A 15,878-nucleotide genomic window follows, 5' to 3' on the forward strand; every position below is an offset into this window, starting at 1 on the left:
ATTTGCTGTGATCTGCTTTGTGTATCCATCTCCAGAGAGACTGTTCACAACAGCATGCACTGACAGCATGAGGGGGGAAAGCTTCAGACTGACACAGAATAGTTTAAATGGGATGTTGGGAGGAAATTCTTCCCTTAGGGTGGTGAGGCCCTGGCACAGCTGTGGCTGCCCCATCCCTGGAAGTGTCCAAAGCCAGGCTGGACAGAGCTTGGAGCAAGCTGGGATAGTGGAAGTTGTCCCTGCCCGTGGCAAGGGGTGGGATGAAATGATTTTAAGGTCTCTTTCAACCCAGGCTATTCAATGATTCTTAATTTTCTGGTTCTAGACAGAACTCAGGAATTCCTTCCTGCAGAATAATGTCCCTCTGCAGTACATGGAGCTGCACTAGACCCCAAACTAAACAAAGAGGATGCACCTGTTCCTTCCTCAACAGAAAAATTACAGATTTTTCCACTATTAAAACCCAAGTAGCCACAGTTGATTCCAAAAGGCTTTATTTATTGAAAAAATAAGCAAAAATAAGTGTGTAAGGGGAAGGGAAGGGACGTATGGCAGCAGATCTTGTGTGAGCACTTTCGTGATGCTGTGCTTGAGCTGGTGGAGGAGGAGGCATCAGCAGGCTGGGAGGGAGCTGGGCTGCTTTAATGTGGCTTTTCCTCTTCCAGGCTCAAGACAAAATCAAATTCCTCTGTAGTAACGAAGGAAAAAGCCACAAGTGAAACTTCCAGCTTGTCTGACAGAGGGAACCAAGAGTCCCTGGAGGTTCTCACCTTGTGTCAGGGGTTGGATGGACAGACGTTGCCTGCTGAAGAGCATCATGTCCTTGAGGGGCCCCCCATCTGCTTTGTGTGCCAGGTGGTGAGCCTTGATCTCTGAGAGGGGGATGAAGCGCTTGGTCATCCTCACAAACTGCACATCCACCTGGAAGGGAGGGCAGCACAGGAGCAGCTGGGACAACAGCCTCCACACATCCCATAAAATCTTCAAAAATTTCAAACTGGAAGCTTTGCTTTGCTCTGCTCAAGGCTAAAAGAACTTCCCAGTTTTTCTGGCAGATGATTTATTGGCACTGTGCACCAGCAAGGTGCACTCATGTCACAGACAATACAAAATTCAGATGTGGGATGTAGCCAGCCCATGAACACTCCCTTCCCTACAATTTAATGTGCCTCAAAACTACAGATTTGTTTGCTGTTCATTTCTCTAACTCAGGTTCTGCCACGTGTGGCCAACTTTGCAGCTAAGATTTGAAAATGAAGAGAGGCCAGCTCTGCAGCCAAGATTTGAAAATTTAGGGAGATACATTTTGGCAGCCTTCTGGAAGGCATAGGGGAAAAAAGCAGACAAAACAGGATTGAATTTTCTCTTGAGAGAGAAAAAGGCAGCTAGGGCAAGGCAGAAGCTTAAGATTTTCAGTAGGATGCAAAGAGCCTTCTCTTGGCCTGCACACAGAGCTTGAACAGCTGTATTTAATGCAGTACATTACCATGGACCATTTAGGGTTCTCTTTTCTGCTGGTGGAGTCATAATGAGGATCCTTCTGATCAAACTGTGTGTGATCAGGGTATGCCTCCTTTACAATCTGAAGAAGAAAGGGAGAAGAAAGTTTCCTTCAGTTCAAAACACCTGTCAGCAAAGGGCATGAGACAAGGCATAATCCTGGTGCAAAAACTAGCCTTTCTTTTTCCCTGAACTCCATTCTGACAGCTTCCTTTACATTTCTTGGGTGGAAGAAGTGTAGAACAGTGAGTGCAGCATCACCTGCTGGAGATCAGTGTGGAAGGACATGGAACAGAGGAAAACTGGGGAACTGATGATGATCTTTGTGATGAGTTCTCCTCTTAAAGAAAAAGCTGTTCTATGCCCTGGGTTTATTCTACTGCCTTGTGGGCTCTGCTGACTAGAATCGAGTGAGTCAGGTTGGAATCAGAATGTGGAACAGCTCTTGGCTTGGCTGGGAGTGCCCCGAAGTGTCAGCAGGAAAACAGCACAGCTTGGTTCTATCTCTCTGGGGACACATGGCTGAGTCAGCCCTGCAGTGCTGAGCTGAGGTGTCCTGGGCTCATTCCCTGCTCTCACTGGACAATTCCTGCACTCTTTGGGGCTGAGACACAAGCAATGAGCTGTTTGATAACCCATCCATTATCACTTCTCTCCCCAAAACACTCACCTTGACAAGGGCCACAATGCCAGGCTCTTTGCAGTTACTGTGGTAGAAGAAGGCCTGCTGCCCAAGTTTCATGGATCTCAGGAAATTCCTTGCCTGCCAGGAGTAAACAAGAGACTTCAAGCTCTTTCCATCAAGCTCTCAGGGCTTCATTGTAAGCAGCCAAGAATAGGAACCAACAAGAGGAGAGGTAGATGAGCTTCAGAATTACTCAGATAATGTTTCCTACAGTTGTCATAGAGATGTTTTTGTGTTGGAATGAAATTAAGCAAAAACAAGGCTAAAGAGGAAGATGCAGTTGGTCAGAAAGTGTGTGGGAATTCAACAGCTCAGCCACCCTTGCCCAGGAGAGCTGTCAGGACACAACTCAGAGAAGATCATGTGTAGGGGAATAGAGAATCCTATATTACAGGGATCATACACAGCAGGGGAATATGGGGAATTGTTTTGGAACAGAAAGCAAAAGTGACAGAGGATTTGGGGAAGTACAGACTTGCTGTAAGGTATGAAAGTGAAAGAAAAACTGGATGATTTGACAGAATATTCCTCAGCCTGAATCTACCTCTGACCTAGAGGCCACTAGGCAAGAGTTGACTTCAGATCCCTGCCAAAATGTACCTGTATGAACAAGCAGAGTACCCCAAAAGGAAATGCTTCAGGCACAGGAACAAGCTGTGGGCAGAACCACCTTCCTTGTACTGCTATTTCAGTGCCTCCATGTGCTTCCTACCTGGTAGTTCCTTACTCCATCCCAGCAGGTTGTCTGATTAGGCTGAGCTTTCAAGTCATCAACACTGAACTGCCAAATGAAATGAAAATAAAGATTCATTCAGAAGGTTTCTGATCTTCACAGTGTCTGCACTGAGCCTAAGCATTTGTTGCTAGCAGCTCCTTCAATTATAGCATAAACTTGACACAATTTTTGTCTCCCACAGAAAACCTTTACAAAGCAGCAGCAGTGTAAAGGCAGAGTCTGAAATAGATGCTGCTCCTGTGACCAACAGCCAAGCATCCTGAGGAGCTGATTTCCTCTTGTATTACATGTATGAAACTCCAAGGTTGTCACTTTGGACAAGAACATTTTGTTTTTCTATTTCCAGGAGGACAAATGGGTTTTGAGAAGAATAACCAAGCTGAATTGCTGTCCCTCAGCATGTGGCACTAAAGCTGGGCAGGAGTGACCTGCTGCTGTCCTTTGCTGAGTGAGGGGATGCCAGTGCTTACCTTCACATCCACCCCCTTCTCCAGCCTGCTCTCAGGCTCTGATTTCAGCAGCCAGTGACAATATGTGATCTTGCTTTCTTCCCCACCAGACTCAGATTCTTTTTTCTTCCAGTTCTTCCATCCTGACTTGGAGCTCCCAGCTGAAGATTTTGAAGACTTCTCTTCTTCCTCCTTATCTGAAGTCTCCTCCTCAGTTTTGGCAATTTTAGCATCAGGTTCTTTTTTATCTTAAAAGACACAGAGATAAAACACATTTTGTTTCAAAAAAAAATTTTTAGTTGTCCAAGCTGGTTTCACACATTTGTCTGCAGCAGGAGTTTGGGGCACCCCAGGTGCTCAGGATAAGGTAGCAGCATTATGCACCAATGATTCTGAGTATTTCTAATTTGCATCTGAAGTAAGGATATTTCTGTGTGTGCAAAAATGTAATTTAATACTCCCAGTTAGTAATTAAAAAACCTCAGGATAGACCATGTTTGCCCACATGAAGTGTTTTTAATTAATTGCTGAGAAATCAGCTGCAGGCAACAAAGTAGATTTAGGTGAATCTGGTAAGAGGAACATTCACCAAGCAAACCAAACTTTCAATTCATGCAGGAGCTGGACATCTTAGCTTAAGCTCCACTGAGCTACCTGTCCAGAAGGGATACATATCCTTTGTTTCTTCAGGACACAGACAAAAAAGTCCCAATTATTAAGAAGTGATTAAAGGATGGTTGTTTGGTAGAGTGGATCAAGCAGATGAGTAGCACAGATGAGCCAAGTGTGCAATTTTTTCATCTTGTACTTTAACACCACATCATGATGCCTCCAGCGCAGTGTTCTTGCTTTTTGTTTTTGCAGCTGGTACCACATCAGCTTCTTGGCACTGCACTGGGTATGCTCTGACTGACCAACTCTGCTGTGCAGGACCTAAAAGCTCTGCATAAATGGGCCTAAAATGCATTTCCTAACCCCCTTGTACTGGGAATACATCACTGTCCTTATCACGCACCTAGCTAGCTTGTCTCAGTCACGCCTGGCTGCTCAGCCCATTTGGCACAGGAAATACTGTCTGTAAGACATGGCCTGTGAAAGACAGACAGTTAATACGGCTGTCTGTAGTTTCACTATAGCCTGCAACCTCAAATGAGAGATGCTAAATCGGTCAGGATGTCAGCACAGACCTGCTACTGCTCCTTTGTCTCTCTTTCTACTCGGCCAAGGCATCTCTGGTCTCTCTGAATTATCTTCTCTTCACTGAGAAGCACCTGATGGGCGAGAGAAGGAGGAGGAATTACTGCTCCTTCAGGCAGCTGAAAAAAAGTAGAGATGGCTGAGGCAGAGAGCTGCAAGCACTGTACAGCGAGTGGAGAGCAAATAAATCTTCCCTTGAGCTCAGCCACTTCCTCTATCAGTGTGAATGCTGGCAAGGCTTGGGGACCGCGCCCTGGAGCCCTGATGGACACGAGCAGCAGGGCTGGGCTGCCGGGGCAGCGGCTGCGAACGACCCAGGACGCGGGGGCTCAGCGCGGCCCTCTGCCGTGCCAGGGGGAGCCGAGCTTGTGTCCAGAGCTCAGCCCAGCCTGGCCAAAGCTCTGCCTGTGCTAGAGGGACCAAGCCTGTGTCCAGAGCTCAGCCCAGCCTGGCCAAAGCTCTGCCGTGCCAGAGGGAGCCGAGCCTGTCTCAGAGCTCAGCCCAGCCGGGCTCTGGCTCTGCTCTGCCTGTGCCCAGCCTGGCCAAAGCTCTGCCTGTGCCAGAGGGAGCCGAGCCCGGCTCAGAGCTCAGCCCAGCCTGGCCAAAGCTCTGCCTGTGCCCAACCTGGCTCCAGAGCTCAGCCCAGCCTGGCCCTGGCTCTGGCTCTGGCTCTGCCTGTGCCCACCCCGGCTCTGGCTCCAGCTCTGTCTGTGCCCATCCCGACTCTGGCTCTGGCTCTCTCTGTGCCCACCCAAGTCCTCGGGGACCGGCTCGTTCCCCGCGCAGCGCCGAGCTCCCGAGCGCGCTCCCTGCAGGTGCCCGTGCCCGGCCGGGGCGCTGCGCTGGCTGCTCCCCAGGAGCTGGCTGCTCCCCAAGGTCCCTCCCAGCCCTACGGACCCCGTGCCTCCGCCGAGAGGCTCGGGCAGCCCGGCCCAGCCCCCACCCCCTCTGTCAGCACGGCCGCCTCCTGCCAGGCCGGCTGGCATCAACTTTTCCACCTTCTATGCCAAGCTTTCCCCTCCCTCCCTCCTTTTCAGCCCTCCGAGCTCCGCTCACCGGCCCGGGCCAATGCCGCCTGTGCCGCTCGGGGCGATGAGGATGCTGGCGGTGCCGGGCGGGCAGCAGCAGCAGCAGGAGGAGGAGGAGGAGCGGGAGGAAGCCGCGCTCGGAAGCGGTGCCCGCTATGCAAAGGGGCAGGGCCGGCTCCCCTCGCTCCCTCCCCGCCCGGGGAGGCGGGCGGCTCCGAGGGCAGGACTACAGCTCCCAGCCTGCCCCGCCGGGAGCCGGCCCCGGGAAGAGGAGCGGCCCCGCACGGCCATGGCCATGGCGTGGCGAGCGGCCCCGCGGGCGGCTGCGCGGCTGCTGCTGGGGCGCCGGGGGATCGCGTCCTGCATCGACCGTAAGGAGCGGCTGCACCCTGCGGGAGGCGGGCGGCGGGACATGGACAGCGAGACTGTGGCCCCGGACCGCCTGTCCCCGCCCGGAGGGATAGCCCCAGCTGCCCGTGTCACTGCTGCCCGTGTCACGGCTCCCCTTGTCACGGCTCGCCTTGTCACTGCTGCCTGTGTCACTGCTGCCCGTGTCCCTCCTCCCTGTGCCCTCCTCCCCGTCAGGGCGCTGCGGGCCGGAGAGCCTGCGGTGGGTGGGTGCTGGCAGTGGGACAGAGCCCGCAAAAAAAGGTCCTTCCCTCTTCCTGTCCCTCCTTTACCTTTAAAGAGCCCGCAAAAATGGTCTTTCCCTCTTCCTGCCCGTTTTTTACCTTAGTAAGACACTGCTCAGCAGTGGGACAGAGCCCACAAAAAAGGTCTTTCCCTCTCACAGTCCGTCCTTTACCTTCAACGAGCCCACAGAAAAAGGGCTTTCTTTCTCCCTCCTTTACCTGTGTGAGACTCTGCTCAGCAGTGGGACAGAACCCACAAAAAAGGTCCTTTCCTCTCTCTGTCCCTCCCTTACCTTTGTTAGGCTTTTACGGTTTTTCAGATTTCCTAGTGAATCAGAGAATATCTCTCAAAGAAGGGGGATTATAAAAATGAAGAAAAGCTTTTTACGTGGGCAGACTGATAGGGCAAGGGGGAATGGATTTTAACTAAAAGAGGAGAGATTTAGGTTAGATATTAGGAAGAAATTCCTCTGGCAGAATTCCAGCTGGCACAGGTTGCCCAGAATTTGTGGGTGCCCCATCCTGGCAGTGCTCAAGGGCCAGGTTGGACAGGGTTTGGTCTCGTAAAAGGTGTCAGGTGGTTGGAAAAGGATGGTCTTTAAGGTGCCTTCCAGAACACTTTTTATATTAATTGCTTCAATGTCTAACTGTAACATTTAAAATTGAGGCAGCAGTATACCTGGGAATTTCAGGAGAGGAACAAACAAAACAATCTTGTATCCATGTGTCGGTGAAGCAGCAAGTTTCAAATGCAGAGCCTAACTGAAGCTTTAGATGCTGTTTCCAAAGGGCTGGTTTATTCTTTATTTACTTCCAAGCTTCCTTTCTTTGAAGTCCTAGCATTGCTCCCTCACATTACTTCAGCACACCTAGTGAGATGGAATGACAGTTGCCATGGACTGTGCTCCCCTGTCCCTGCTTTCCATGAAGCAGACAGAGACAGCTGGGATCTTGGATTTGTTTTGTCCCAGGAAAGCCCTTCCAAAGCCCCCTGCTCTCAGCACAGTTCATGAGAGCCTGAACTGTTTGTGTGAGCTAAGGAGCACCTTGAAATTGTTTGGGGTATAGACGAGGTGGTTGCGCCTTCCCTCAACAGACTTGTTCTGATCTCTTCCTGCTTTTCTAGCATCCATGGGACTGACTGAGGATCAGAAGGAATTCCAAAAAGTTGCCCTTGATTTTGCTGCCAAGGAGATGGCTCCTTACATGGCCGAGTGGGATGAGAAGGTAAGACAGCCTCACAAGGGCTGTACTGCTCCCTTTTTCCTCCCTTAGGATGTTATGGCCCCTAGGTCTCACTGAGGGGCTCCTGCAATAGCTCTGCAGGTTGTTGAAGCTGCTGCTGTAGGAGGGAGGGGAAATCATCAGAAATACCTTGAAGCTTTCCTAGCCAGGTTATTCAGTCACCTGAGTCTTGGGTTCACTGCTGAAGATGGAGTGTGTCTGTGTAGGTACCACCTCTTCTTTGACCCACCCAGTTGACTTAAACTCTGCAGGATGCTGAGAGTGGAATTGGTAACCCAGGGATACCAAAAGAGATTGAACTGACCCTGAATATTCATTGGGATATCTCTGCCTGCCTCAACAGGAAATATTCCCTGTGGAAACGATGAGGAAGGCAGCCCAGCTAGGATTTGGTGGGATCTATGTGAAACCAGACGTTGGTGGCTCTGGATTGTCACGACTTGACACCTCGATAATCTTTGAAGCTCTGTCAACAGGATGCACCAGCACCACTGCTTACATGAGCATCCACAAGTGAGTGCGCTGGGCAGGGGTGGATAGTGTCAGCCTGGCTACTCTGTGGGCTCTAAATCCAGCTGGAGGCAGCTCCCTCGCTGCTGCTCATTATTTAAATATTTAAATTGTGACCTCGAGTACATACATCCCTGGGAGGATCCCTGGGTGGCAGTAAACAAATACTGAGATGCCACCAAGAAGTAATTTTAGCTTTGTGGTATGCAAGATGGGATTAAGTTCTGGATTTTGTTCCCTGCTCTGCCACTTAAGCTGTACATAGATAGTAACCTGCCTGGAAAAAGCCTTTGTGCCTCAGCTGTGCTGTGACAGAGCCCAGAGGCACTGCCTGATGCCAGGGCTGTCCTGCTTGTACAATGACAGGTCACTTGGCACAGAGAGCTGTAATGATGCTGCCTCTGTCCTCAAGTGCAGTTTTTTGGAGAGGGAGCAGGGCTGAGCATGGAGGGGAGACTGAGGCTCTTAAACAGGAGCCTGCTGTTCCACAGGGCAGTGAGTCTGTGCTGAATGAATGGAAGGTGTAACAGTACATTTTCAGGCCTCAACTCTGTGGAGCTTTCCTCTGTTCAGCCAGGGATGTTCTTGTACAACCTGTGTTCAGTGCTGAATGCTGCTCCTTCTCCCCCACCCCAGCATGTGTGTTTGGATGATTGACACCTTTGGCAACGAGGAGCAGCGGCGCAGGTTCTGCCCCTCTCTCTGTAGCATGGAAAAATTTGCCTCTTACTGCCTGACTGAGCCAGGTGAGCATCCCCAACTCAACCAGGACATCTTCTTTCTCTTTAACTGGACATGGACATTGCAAAGGTCTGGAGGTGAAAAGCTTCTTTCCATATTCATTTGTGAATTTGGGGAGGGGCAGGTGATGATTGCTGAGATGCTCATGGTACAAGCTCAGGCCATGATCCTAGGGAGAATTGGTAGGCTCTGGATCTTCTGCTTCACTGGCTGCTTCCTTACCTCTCAAATAGGGAGTGGCAGTGATGCAGCTTCTCTGCTGACCTCAGCTCAGAGGAAAGGGGACACCTATGTCCTGAATGGCTCCAAGGTACCTCTTTGCTACTTCTAAAGCTACCTGCACACTGGGGCCTGGGTCTCACTGTCCTCCCCATTCCTGCTGTCTCCTCAGCTCTGTGCATTCTATGCTCTGCAGAGCTTTCACCAGCTGGGTCTCTAAGTGCCTCTGTCTGTGGAGTCTTTGCCTCTCCATTTTTGTACCCTGCCAGCTGCTGCTGTGGGCTCAGGGTTAGTTTGAAGTACCACCCCAAAGCCCCGTGCCCTCCTGCAGGCCTTCATCAGCGGGGGAGGTGACACCGACGTGTACGTGGTCATGTGTCGCACCGGGGGCCCTGGCCCCAAGGGCATCTCCTGCCTCGTGCTGGAGAAGGGAATGCCAGGGCTCAGCTTTGGCAAGAAGGAGAAGAAGGTAAGAGGCTTGGTTTGTGCTTCCTGTGTGCTTGAGGGAAGTGCAGGGCAGAGATCACAGAACCACAGATTCATTAAGATTGGAAAGACCTCCAAGACCAGTGAGTCCAACCTGTGAATGATCCTGACTTGTCAGTCAGAGCACTGAGTGCCACATCCAGGCATTCCTTAAACACCTGCAGTGGTGACACAAATACCTCCCTGAACAGTCCATTCTAATGCCTGACAGCCTTTTCCATGGAGAAATTCTTCCTGATCTCCAACCTGAGCCTGCCCTGGACAGCTTGAGGCTGTGTCTGTGGTCCCAGTGAACTTGTCTGTGCAAAGCATTAGGGATCCCTTCATGGATGGGATTGGAGTCCCAGCCTGGCATGGTTTTACCAAGCCAAGTCCAGCTTTGCTGTAGTTTGCCCAATACCCATCCCTTTGGTAAGTGAAGGATTTTAGTCTCAGGAACATCAAGATCACTGGGTTTGTGCCTCTTCTCCAAAACATCCATTCCAGTTTCCACACTGAGACCAAATCATTAAGACCACTCATGCTTTGTGCCAGCTTGGCAGTGAGACCAAGGGGCTAAGAGCAGACTGCTGGTTCTGTGTTGGAGCTATGCTGCTCCTCAGGCAGTCTGGAAGGAGCTCTGTTTTTTCCCAGGTGGGTTGGAATTCCCAGCCGACTCGGGCTGTGATCTTTGAGGACTGCGTTGTTCCTGTGGGCAACCGGCTGGGAGCTGAAGGGCAGGGATTCAGCATCGCCATGCAGGGGCTCAATGGAGGCAGGATAAACATCGGTGAGAAAGGCAAAGAGAGCCAGGGGAGGAGGGCAGGATCTTCTTGTTGCCTGTCTGAAGCAGCTTCACATTCACTCTGTGTCCTTGGCTTCTCCTGCCAGCTTCTTGCTCGTTAGGAGCTGCTCACGCCTCAGTTCTCCTGGCTCAGGAGCACCTCAGTGTCCGCAAACAGTTCGGGGAACCCCTCGCCAACAACCAGGTAACCCCTGCAGCAGCTCTGCCCCAAAAGCTGAGCTCTTCCTCATCCTGGGAGGGCCATCCCTGGAGAAATGAAGAGCAGGGAAGCGTGTCAGGCCAAAGCCCTACCTGCAGGTGGTGGCTGAGAGCCCTGTGAGAGAGCTGATGAGCCTTCCCTGTGGTTGTGCTCGGCAGTACCTGCAGTTCCGGCTGGCAGAGATGGCCACGCGGCTGGTGGCAGCGCGGCTCATGGTTCGCAACGCTGCGCGGGCGCTGCAGGACGGCCGGGAGGACGCGGCTGTGCTCTGCTCCATGGCCAAGCTCTTTGCCACCGACGAGTGCTTCGGGGTAGGTCCTTCAAACAGCACTTGGGATCCTGATTAGAGGCTTGGAGACCCCCCCCCTTAATGCCCAGGGTGTCAGGGAGGAGTTTGATGTTGTAGCGACCCAAAGCCAAACCCAGACCCAGGAGCGTCATTTGAGGACAGGATGTTTTATACGACACGTGGAGGCTGCAGGATTGTCCTGGTTTGAAGGACAGGTGTCTGCCAATAAAGGCAGAAACTTCTCTTTGAAATGGAGAGTGTAAACCCCCTCAGTCCAAATTATTATTATAATTTTGAAATTAACCGGCTCTTAGGCAAAGATAGGGGAATTAGGAATAACAACTCTTTACTAGGAAAATTAAAATAGAAATACATTATTAAAAAGAACAATCCCAAAACACTGACAGAGTCAGAATCCAAGCTGACACCTGTCAGTCAGTCAGGGTGCTGGGAGCAGTCCCATTAAATGGTGGCTGCATCCTCCTGCAGTGGCAGATGTGGTTCAGTTGGTGCAGTGTTCCTGTAGCAGGTACAGTTTTCCTCTGAAGGTCCAGGGATGATGTGGAAAGGTCTGGTTTTCCTCTGGAATCCAGTGGAAGGAAGGTCCCTTGGTGTTCAAAATCTCAGTTTTTATCTGGGTAGGAAAGGCTTGGCTTCTCCCCCTGGCTGGAGCATCTTCCAATGGGATGATGTAATTTTATCAATCATGCACTGGGACTCAATGGCCATTAACAAGAGATATCTCCTGGAGGGAGGATGGGCTGTGGAAAAGATAAAGATGATTGCCCCAGCTGGTTTTAAAGATGGCCCATTAGCAGATAATATGTGCCATGGAGATCAGGGTCACTGCCCCACCCAGCTTCAGCAGATGGGGATAGAATACACATTTCTGGCCACATCAACCCAACACAAGGATTAATCTGTGAGAATTAAAACATCTTTCCACCGTTCTTCCTATACTACTTCCTAGGGGGCCAAAGGGGAGACACGCAGCAGCAGAGTATTTTTGTTTTCCAAGGAAAATTTGCACGTTGCAGGGGGGTCGTTCCTAGGTAGCAAGTGGTTTTTCCTAGACCGCTGAAAAACTACATTATTGCTTTGAAAATTATGAAACCACTTTGAAAAATACCTTATTTTGTTACCTTTTCAAAATGTCCCCATAAAGAGAAAGCAGAAAGGGGGAAAAAGAACACTTGACACTTCTTAGCCCAGTGTCCTTTAGAAGCTATTTTATGTGCTCAGCATTCTGCATTTTTGCTGTTTTTATGTTTTCTATCCCAAACTGAGGGATGGGACACACAGAGTCGTGTTTCCATGGAAACCAGCGCCCTGCCAGCCGCTCCCCTGAGTGGCCACCAGATGGCAATGGGGCGGTTCGGGTTTGCATCAGAAACCTCAGAAATGCAGCAAAAATCGATTTATTCTCTAAAAACACCCATCCCTGGATATCTCTGTATGCATTCCTGGGTATTTCTGCATTTCTGTTCACATAAACACACTCTCCATGTGAAATAGGTAACATGATAGCAGCAAGAGCAGCACTGATGAGGCCTCAGAGTCACACCACATTTTTAAGAGATGAGATTAGGTGACCAGGAAAAAAAAAAGTGAGCCCAGGTTCCTGGGTACTTACTGAGCTTCTGCCACTGAGGTGTCCTCCACAAGTCACCTCACAGCAGTGTTATCCCCTTAGATCTGTAACCAGGCTCTGCAGATGCATGGGGGCTACGGCTACCTGAAGGATTACGCAGTGCAGCAGTTCACGCGAGACATCAGAGTCCACCAGATCCTGGAAGGTAAAAAACACTCTAATTACAGGTGAAGGTGGCACTGGGGTTAGGAATAAAACTGTCCCCACCTGTGAGGTTCTTAGACCTCCAGTGCTCTAAGACACCAACTCTGGAGCTCTTAGGCTCCTACTTCGTTGGGTTATCTTCTAAATAAGCAAAGCAGCTAACAGTTAAAAAGGTTATTTATTACAAAGCACATCTTATTCCAAAGCACATCAGTCTCAACAGGCAATGGCAAAAAGCAATGGTAAAGCAGTAGCAAATGCAGTGGCAGTAAGTGAATGGCTAAAAGCCCTGGCAAAAGCCAATGGCTAAAAGCAAATACTCTCACCAGTACATACTCTTATATAGGATTTTTCCAACAAACTAAGATGCAAGCTCGGACCACCACTCCTTAACCTATTAGAATTCTAAAATTACTGACTTACTTCTACTTAAATGTCTACTTTTTGTGTGAGTGGTTCAATATACTTCAATCCATCCAAAAGCTTTAATTCAATCCCTGCACTCTGATTTCTCTCTGAAGAATTCAGAGAGATCCCTGACTCACTGACTCCAACACCCACCTCCCCACATTTCTGATTCTTGTGTTTCAGAGCCCTGCTTTGTTCTGAGCAGGAGGTGTGGTGTGTGTGAGTGCCCTGGCTGGGAGCTCTGAGTGTGGGAGCAGTTTGGGCTATTTTAAGAGCCTTACGCAGAGGAAGATATTTAGTTGTCATGTTAGCAGTGCCTCTGTCCAGTTTCATCCCATTACTCCTGGTCACATGATGATTCTCCCTAACAATTCCTCTCCTGTGATTTTAGTCTGTTTGCACTACTTGACATCATGTCTCTAACAGTATCTGGCCTTTTCTAATCTTGGTTTGGCCTCTAAATATTTTTTTTTTCCCTGTTTTGAAATCCCCTCACTTACACCCAGGGTACCTGGTAAGGGACATGCTCTTTCTTCGGTTTGCAGGCTGAGTTGTGTATGTGTTAGATGTGAAGCAGAGAGCTCAGATGTTGGTATAAATCCAGTTCTGTTCAATGCCTGGTCCTGCATCCTACCAACACCCATATAAAAAGCAGCACCAGCTTTCCCAAGCAATGTGCTGGCATTTGGCAGTTGGGTTTTGGCCCAACCCCTCCTAAATGCCACTTCAGCTGGTGGGAAGAGCTTCTCTCTGCTGTAAACTGCACATCAGGGAAGAGTTCTCTTGGCCTTTTGAGGGGGAAAATATTGGACTATCAGCAATTGAGAGACAGGTACTAGTGATCTGTGATCAGAATTTGAATTTTACTGTGAGTTACATATGCTTATGTACCATTTTCAGGAAGGCTAGTAATTTTTTACTAAATTCATTTAGTTAAACGTCACACAGACAAACTTTACATTTCTACTTATTTAAATCTTCTTTCCTATCAGCCAGACTTGATCCAATTTTCTTGTAATTTTCAAAGCTCTGTTTGCTGTTGGTTATCAAACTGCATATGCTAATTAAATCTCCAGTGCTATCAGTCTCAGCTACCACATTGGACTGTGCCTTAGCTGTGTCTCCCCTGCATCCCCATCCTGCTGCAGGTACAAACGAGGTCATGAGGATGATTGTGGCCAGGAATCTGCTACAGGGCTGAAGCCACGAGCCTTAAAATCCCGCCATCTGTTACAGCTCCCCTGTTTCCCTCCTCTGCTTTCCTTGGGAGTGGAGAGGGGGATACCCCAGTGGAAATAGCCTTCCTGCCTTCTGCACAGCTGGCTGGCACAGCTGCACGCCGTGCCTGGCAGAGCTGCTGTCGCCAGGCTGGCATTGTGCAGACAGAAATCACAGCTGTGAATGCAAACCTCTCTCTCCAAATCCTGCTCCTGCCTTGCTTGCCACACGTCCTCCTTGGAAAAAGAAATACCAGAGCTGCTGCTCACCTCTGCTGAGTCAGGACTGAAATGGGAACCTCAGGCAGAGGTGTGGCCTGAGCCCATGGGATCACGGAAATCTTTATTTTGAAGGAATTAACTGCTCACAGCACCCCTAGGAACAGATGTTCACAGACTCTAACCAGAGTGTTTTTATCCCAGGATGCCTCTCCTTTAGCTAGAAGCACTCCCTCTTTTCCCAGCAAATTTTTCCTCATGTCCCATACACTGCTTCTTCTCTGTATTCCCACCACGTCTTGGTGCTTAATCTCAAAGAAGCCTTTGCAGCACAAAAGTGCAAATGAAGGTTATGTACAGAAATATTGAACTCTGTGGCCTCTAATCAGTGAAATCATGGCTGTGAACTATGTAAGGGAAGTAAAAATATTGGTGAATCAAACTATTTTTTTCTCTCGGGTTTGAAATCAATAAAGCAATGATGGAAATGTTACTGGAGTGGAAATTATCATAATTTCCTTCTGTGGTGTTTCAGGCGTTTAAACAGAAGTAAAAGGGAATTTTTTTAAGTGAGTGTTGCAAAATAGTTCTGCTTGAGGGCTTTTTAGGTAATGTTTTTTTTTAACCCCTTCAGATCAGCCAGCTGCTCTTTCCTCAGAGTACTTGGCAGGGGGAAGATAACAGAGCATTAGCAGCAGAACCATGGAATGGGTTAGGTTGGGAGGGACCTTAAACTCACCTCATTCCAGCCCCTGCCACGCTGGGAACACCTTCCACTTGTTTGATCTCAGTTTTTACTGTTGCTGGCAGGCCCTGTACTTTGCTTTATTCCCCTTCTTTGCTTTATTGCACATTGAATTCCCCCCACAGAGCACCGAGGGCAGTTTTAAGGATAAACACCTGTGCCTCAAAGAGAAACCCCAGGGGATGCACTGGGGCTGGGAAGGGTCTCTGGACAGTAGGAAGGGGTCTCTGGACAATACGAAGGCGTCTCCAGCCAGGGTCTCTGTCCAAGGTCTCTCTCCAGGGTCTCTATGGCAGTTTCTGGTCTGGGGTCTCTCCCCGGGATCTCTATCATGGGTCCCTGCCCGGTGTTGGGGGTTGAGTGTTTTTCCTATTGCTGTGTCAATTTAAAGAATTTTTCCCATTGTCATGCCAATGGAGCTGCCGGGTACACCGCGGATCTTTGCGGGCTCTGGACAAAAGGGGTAGGTGGGATCGGCTTGGAGAGGGGCTCTCATGCTTCCGGAGGGGATTTGTGTTTTTCCGGGGGCGGGGAGGAGGATCCTCTCGGTCTTGGATGCCACGCGGCTGAACGGAGGAGAGAGCCAGACTCTCTGCGATCACCTGCCCTGCATCTGCCCTGCTCCAGCCTCCAGTCTCTGCGGACACAGCTGAGCACCAGAACCCAACGGTGAGCGAGGAGCTGCCCGCTCCAGCCGCTCCCCCCCCCCCCCGAGACCGGCGCGGCCGCGGCCGCCCCTTCCCGCCTCCGCTCCTGCCGAGAGAGAGCGTGCTCACAGCTAAAGAAAGGACTGG

At 50.0% G+C, this 15,878-nt stretch overlaps 2 protein-coding genes across 4 annotated transcripts; one reads left to right on the forward strand and one right to left on the reverse strand.

The window, feature by feature from the left end:
• Nucleotides 1-477: 477 nt before the first annotated feature.
• On the reverse strand, nucleotides 478-5,801 carry THYN1 (thymocyte nuclear protein 1). Of its 2 annotated transcripts, none has more exons than XM_056509505.1 (8): nucleotides 5,624-5,801; nucleotides 4,558-4,641; nucleotides 3,392-3,618; nucleotides 2,898-2,966; nucleotides 2,171-2,263; nucleotides 1,487-1,582; nucleotides 771-921; nucleotides 478-688 (listed from the first exon to the last, which is right to left on the reverse strand). In XM_056509505.1, the coding sequence occupies exons 2-8, from the start codon at nucleotides 4,598-4,600 to the stop codon at nucleotides 642-644; spliced, it is 726 nt and encodes a 241-aa protein (XP_056365480.1). In that variant the 5' UTR covers nucleotides 4,601-4,641; nucleotides 5,624-5,801; the 3' UTR covers nucleotides 478-641. The 2 variants fall into 2 exon arrangements, with proteins under 2 accessions (XP_056365480.1, XP_056365481.1); XM_056509506.1 differs by having other exon boundaries at nucleotides 4,558-4,686; nucleotides 5,624-5,793.
• ACAD8 (acyl-CoA dehydrogenase family member 8) lies at nucleotides 5,636-14,832 on the forward strand. Of its 2 annotated transcripts, XM_056509503.1 has the most exons (11): nucleotides 5,636-5,966; nucleotides 7,354-7,454; nucleotides 7,816-7,985; nucleotides 8,619-8,728; nucleotides 8,957-9,033; nucleotides 9,274-9,411; nucleotides 10,062-10,197; nucleotides 10,299-10,396; nucleotides 10,570-10,722; nucleotides 12,394-12,496; nucleotides 14,052-14,832. In XM_056509503.1, the coding sequence occupies exons 1-11, from the start codon at nucleotides 5,636-5,638 to the stop codon at nucleotides 14,102-14,104; spliced, it is 1,470 nt and encodes a 489-aa protein (XP_056365478.1). In that variant the 3' UTR covers nucleotides 14,105-14,832. The 2 variants fall into 2 exon arrangements, with proteins under 2 accessions (XP_056365478.1, XP_056365479.1); XM_056509504.1 differs by lacking the exon at nucleotides 12,394-12,496.
• The last annotated feature ends 1,046 nt before the right edge of the window (nucleotides 14,833-15,878 follow it).

The sequence above is a fragment of the Oenanthe melanoleuca genome, chromosome 24, assembly GCF_029582105.1.
Source record: "Oenanthe melanoleuca isolate GR-GAL-2019-014 chromosome 24, OMel1.0, whole genome shotgun sequence".
NCBI lineage: Eukaryota > Metazoa > Chordata > Aves > Passeriformes > Muscicapidae > Oenanthe > Oenanthe melanoleuca.

What these genes read in the sequence shown, in the direction of transcription:
- THYN1 (XM_056509505.1), bottom strand. Translation starts at nt 4,600, where the DNA reads ATGCCTTGGCCGAGTAGAAAGAGAGACAAAGGAGCAGTAGCAG. An exon ending in ATGGAGTAAGGAACTACCAG is followed by an intron (nt 2,264 to 2,897) that starts GTAGGAAGCACA and finishes TACTCCTGGCAG; the next exon opens with GCAAGGAATTTCCTGAGATC. An exon ending in AGAACCCTAAATGGTCCATG is followed by an intron (nt 922 to 1,486) that starts GTAATGTACTGC and finishes CCTCCCTTCCAG; the next exon opens with GTGGATGTGCAGTTTGTGAG.
- ACAD8 (XM_056509503.1), top strand. Translation starts at nt 5,636, where the DNA reads ATGCCGCCTGTGCCGCTCGGGGCGATGAGGATGCTGGCGGTGCCGGGC. An exon ending in GCTTACATGAGCATCCACAA is followed by an intron (nt 7,986 to 8,618) that starts GTGAGTGCGCTG and finishes CCCCCACCCCAG; the next exon opens with CATGTGTGTTTGGATGATTG. An exon ending in CCACCGACGAGTGCTTCGGG is followed by an intron (nt 10,723 to 12,393) that starts GTAGGTCCTTCA and finishes TTATCCCCTTAG; the next exon opens with ATCTGTAACCAGGCTCTGCA.